General features: G+C 34.1%; 1 protein-coding gene across 1 annotated transcript; it reads right to left on the minus strand.

Annotated features, from left to right (window-relative positions):
* Nucleotides 1-356: 356 nt before the first annotated feature.
* On the minus strand, nucleotides 357-3,104 carry LOC112521568 (ankyrin repeat-containing protein At5g02620-like). Its single transcript, XM_025130500.1, has 6 exons — nucleotides 2,572-3,104; nucleotides 2,277-2,426; nucleotides 2,045-2,112; nucleotides 1,938-1,974; nucleotides 1,269-1,705; nucleotides 357-1,157 (listed from the first exon to the last, which is right to left on the minus strand). Exons 1-6 carry the CDS (start codon nucleotides 3,086-3,088, stop codon nucleotides 546-548), a joined length of 1,821 nt encoding a protein of 606 aa, XP_024986268.1. The 5' UTR covers nucleotides 3,089-3,104; the 3' UTR covers nucleotides 357-545.
* Nucleotides 3,105-5,639: the final 2,535 nt, after the last annotated feature.

The raw sequence follows: 5,639 nt of genomic DNA on the forward strand, positions 1-5,639 counted from the left end.
CGAGTAATATTCTCGGTTCTTGTCATGCTCAATATGTAAGATAAGTGTTACCGGTAGACACTTATTCCAAGTAAGTGTTTAGTAAACGGCTCCTTACTTGAATATGAATAAATGTTGAGTGTATTTATTTTTTTAGCAAACTACGTTTTTCGTCACTGTGTTTTGTTGAAAATTGTTATTTCCATTTACGTGCTTTTGGAAGTTATGGTTTCCGTACCTGTAGCTTACAACTTATTGTCGTTTTTGTTCTTTATATAGTTTATAATTCATTATTATTTTCATCGTTCACACTTAATTATAAACCACAACAGGGACGATAACAACAATAAATGCAAACCACGTAGATGATGTCTGTAGTTTCGAAACCACAATAAGCCGAATTAATTAAATTACAGAATACTTAAGACTTCTTGTTTAACCAACTTATACGACCATAGGAAGTAGTGCCCGTATTACTGATAGACCCAACCTTCCAAAAGATCAACGGTTCAAACCTCATCAAGTAATAAGTATGACGTATATAAATATTATATACTTTAGAAACGCTAATGAATCCTTCGGTTGTTCTGCTTGTGAAAGATGCTTGGTCCGTATGAGGAGTAGACAAGCTCCACCAGTAGAGGAAATTGCAGCAACCCAAACAAGCACAAAGGAATACTCGTAGCAATAACAAGAGGGGCCGCGATCCACGTAACCTTATCTCGAAGCACGAGTGCGATCGTAGCACTGAATGCTATCATAGTTGTTGCCAACGACAAGAATAAAGACAGTAGTCCGATCGTCATCCTCTTTGGCAACGCATAAAGGAAGTCACTTTCTGCGTACCGTGAAGTAAGTATCCCTAAGAACATCAACACTGATGTAGATGATGAAAATAATGCAATGGCATCTGATACGATGAAAAGCATGAAGGTTCCGCGATCTAAGAACAGAGGTTTCCCATCGTCGTTATTTCCACCTGGGAGCGTGAAGGCGGCTGCGAACGCCATCGTGACTATGAGTGCTGCTACCACAGTACATGAAGATGCAGTGTCTTTCATCCACTGTTGTCCTTCTACAAGTAACTCTTTATGGGCATCAGTGAAAACCATTCTTGGGGTTTTCCCTGATTTGTTTAAAGCTTCTTTATAAGATGGCTCTATAAATTTTTCAACTTCCTGAACAAAAATGCAAGCTATTTGTTAAGGAAAAAAGTAAATCAGCTACATTATAAAGTGGCAGTTGTTGCTAGTTTTAGGACAACAAAGTTATGACTTTACTATGATCACCTGGAACCATTGAAGCTCACGTTGCATTTGTAGAGCTGCACCAGTCACAACATTAAGCCGATGAGGTGGGGCTAACTTTGCAGCGATGTGTAACGCGTTCTCATTTTCTTCACCATCAAGCTGAGTTGCGGCAAACACTCTGTGGCCAGACATTTGGTGCACGAGATTGTAGACTCGTTCTTGACGTTGTTTGATGGCTGCAAGGAACAAGTAAAATCCTCCAACATCATACCAGATTATGCCAGGGTAAGTTAATATGCATTCCTCAATAAGCTCATGAGTCCCATATGTGACTGCTGTAGTTATTGCAGATCCTAAAATCTTCCAAGCTGTGTCATGATCAACCTTTTCAATCACAATCTTGCATATACCATTGACAAGTAGGCTGCTCTGGATATTATTTACTTTGATATCATGGATATTCTTGATTGGTGGAGCTATACAGTATGTGATCCAAAGTTAGAGATAGCATATAACCATAAACAAATACAAAGATGAAAGCAAAGGGTCTTTAGCCCAGCGATACCAGGGTTAAAAGGGTCTTTAGCCCAACGATTCCAGGGTTAAAATGGTCTTTAGGCCAACGATACCCACGGTAAATTCCAAAATGTGAGGAGTACTGTGTGTGAGTTTTTACAGTATACAAAAATTTACTTGAAAAAAGCATACCCACATACTGAAGCGCACTCCAAAATCCAGCAGTGAACTGTTTTACGAGAAAAAGATCAAATTGATTTATAAAAAAGTCAAAGTCGCAGAATCTGATGGATTCATACCTTGCTGAAAATACTCAAGAACATGTTGACTTTTGTAGCCCCTTCACTCTTCTTCACAGCAGGTATCACTTGCATCAAACAACACTAATTAAATTATAAACCAGAACAGATGACTCTTCCATGATAAACAACTCTCTGTTTGTAATCATGTTTTCTGTAGTAACCAGATCATTATATCATCTTGATGAAGCCAAAGTGATAAGGAATTAAGGATGCATAAAGGACGGATTACATGAATAGATGAAATGTCCCCAAAATCCTAGTCTGCTTCCACTGGGAAAAATTTCTGGTTTCATAGCTAATACTTGCAAAGCTGTTTGGTTGTTCCTGTCGTATTCTAGCACGATGTTTGGGTGCATTTTGATTATGTCTAACGCAACATCTGCATCACAATATATACTTACACGACTAGATTTAAATTGCTGGAATACAAAAGGGAAAGAAATAGTGTTTGATGTGTGATGAAGAACGAGTGATTACATATGATTTGTATATGCAATCGATAAGTATTTAAGATCTGAAAATACCATAGAATCCGGCCATAATCGTAAGAGTAATGAGATCGCCGCCAGCAACTCCGGTGTAGGGACTAGTTCCTTCTTCCCCGGGGAGTAAATCCCTAGTTACGGTCAGCAAGTACTGAAGCGTCTCCTTGTTTCCATGCCATGCTGCCAATTTCAAGGGTGTATTACCATACGGATTCGGAACTCGAGTCATATCCAAATTCTGCGCTACCAAAAGCTTGGCATCAATCGTATTCCCAACCTTAGCAGCATAATGAAGCGGACTGTTTCCACCGTAACTTGTCACAAACAGCTTATCTGATGCACCAACGGCAACGATGCGTTCCACCAGTTTCTGAACGAAACGGTGAGAGCGATTGGTTCCGACAGCTATGATTAACGGCGTTTCCCACCAGTAGGTGATCTGCTTCGTCATTAGTTCTGGATCTTGTTCCAGGATTTGACTTACAGAATCCCAATCGTCAAGCAACGCAGCTTTGTAAATGGGAAGATCGCTGATTACATAGTCGTACTTTGTCATTTTGGTTGAACTGGACTGAATCAATGGCGATGGTGTTGGGGTTCAAGAGCTCATGTAATAATGTCATAAAATCATGAGAAAGTCAAGTCAACTAGAAAATACATAAACAAACAAATTATAATGCGAGTTGGTAACACATTTATGAAGAGAGAGAGACAGAGTGTGCAGATGAGGTATGATTTAACTGTCTTATTTTTATTTTTATTTTTATTTTTATTTTTATAAAACGAAGAATTTCTTTATTATAATATTAGTTGTGTATCCGTACAATGCGGTGGGAGCCATGAATTTTAACAATTTTGAAGTTTCACTGGTTTTATAAGATAAGATTTAACGATGATATAGGTTACACTTGGCTTTTACATATTAATACAATTTGAATAAATAAGAGTTATGATTCCAATTACAGACTATCGATAAAAAAAAGTGTATGACAGTTTAAAATCCAATATATTTAAACGACTCCACAAATGTGTTCGATTTACACCAAGAGAAAAGAACCAAGAAACTTGAGTTTTAAGATAAACACTCAAAACCAATAAAGAAAACTACAAATCTAACAGATCATAAGCCATGAAAAGACCAAAAAATATTAGTTTTAGAATGAAATTTCAACTATTTACCCTATTTTTTGTCCAGAAACTCAGATTAAGGTTGAATTAATACATGTAAATATATATTTCAAAAAAACCTAAGAACATATTAATTCAGAATATATTATATAGTGCAATTTGGATAGCCTAACCCCCAAATATATAGTATATATATATATATATATATATAACTATAAAAGTATAAATCATAAATATTAAAAATATTTTTTCAGAACCTAAAACATTCAAATTAAATTTTCAAAACGTACCGAATGCAACAATTTACTGGAAAATCGTTTACCTGGGTAAGAGTCGTAATCTTTACTTACCGAATAAGACTCTTCATCCTTCTCATCGTTCTTACTCGATAAGATTTTTGGCCCTTATCATATTCATCTTACAATAAATTTATCCAATAAATATTTGCCAAATAAACGTTTAATGAACGGCATTGAGTCTAACCAGAGTTTTTTATATATTTTATTATTCCTACAACAATATTCGGTAAGCCATCTTTTCTATAAGTCAAATGTGAGGTGTGTATGTGGATTATATAGATATTAGAGTAAATTACAAATTCGGTCCTTTTGGTTTCTTGAAAATAAAAAATTTCACCTTTATAATTTCGAAATTACAAGATGGTTTACATCGTGGTTTGCAAAAACGTCTGAATTTAGTTCTTTCCTTTAACGGCCACTATTAAGTTCCATTAAATGATGAGCATTTTCGTCATTTCATGATTTTTTTTTATCTTTTACCCAATCAAAATCAATTTAATGATTTTGGTCCATGTAGTTTTTGATTGCGTAAAGGACAAAGAGTTTGAACAAAATACAAAAATGCCCCTTATTTAAGTGAATCTTTTAACGGCCTCTAGAGGAAGGAATTAAATCCGAACATTTTTAGAAACTGCGATATCATCTTATAATTTCGAAACTATGGAGGTGAAAAATGTAATTTTCGACAAATCTAATGGACCAAATGTATAGTTTACTCTAGATATTATATACTTATAGTATTTAGATTTTTCATACGAAAAAGGAGCAAAAAAAAACCAATACTTTCACATTGAACGTGAAAATGACTCGTTCAATTAAAAGCAGCGCCATTTGGACCAAAACCAGGTTATAACAACTCAAATTAGAACGTCTTTAACAAAAGGAGTGGTATCTGATTGATTTAAGCTTAGACTCTAAAGATTAAAAGTGTCTCGAGGTCCCAAGTTTAAATCCAACGAGGAATAAAAATCCATTTAATAGAGGTTCAAATGCGGTGACTTCGGGCTACCCGCAAAGCAGGTAACTGTCCTGTGATTAGTCGGTTCGCATAAAGGGTTGGATATCTAGATTAATTAATATATATATATATATATATATCTTATTTTTTTTCAAATATGATTTTTTCAAGACGTTGCATTTATTTTAACTTAAGGTACAAGTTTAAATCACAATCCTAAGTATTTTGAGATTTTGATAACCAACTATTCATGTTTTAGGGAACATAATCAAATGAGAACTTTATATATTGGGATAATCGTGAGAACTTTTGTCTTTAAGATATTATTTCATATGATTTTTTCTAATCTAATGTTAGCATTTAATATAATGATGAAGGTATATTTGTTTCACAATGTGTTTGATTCATATGTATTCGGTTCACAATATAAAACTTTTTTTATGTGTAACTTTTGTTTCACAAACAATTTAAAAAGGTTCACATTATGAAATAATTATATATGAAAAAAAAACACATTCTGAAACAAATATATATTAATCAATATTCTAAATTATAATCTTCGATGAGAAAAATTCATATAAAATAACACATGATACACTAGTTCTGAAGGTTATCATAATTTCATGGGTTCTCAAATTAAAAAAAGACCCCCTCATGTTTTATTCACGATAAATGTGGTAATAAAAGTATTCATAATTAAAATACATGATATTCATGAAAAA

The sequence above is a fragment of the Cynara cardunculus genome (assembly GCF_001531365.2).
Source record: "Cynara cardunculus var. scolymus isolate 2C chromosome LG 11, CcrdV1, whole genome shotgun sequence".
Classification (NCBI taxonomy): domain Eukaryota; kingdom Viridiplantae; phylum Streptophyta; class Magnoliopsida; order Asterales; family Asteraceae; genus Cynara; species Cynara cardunculus.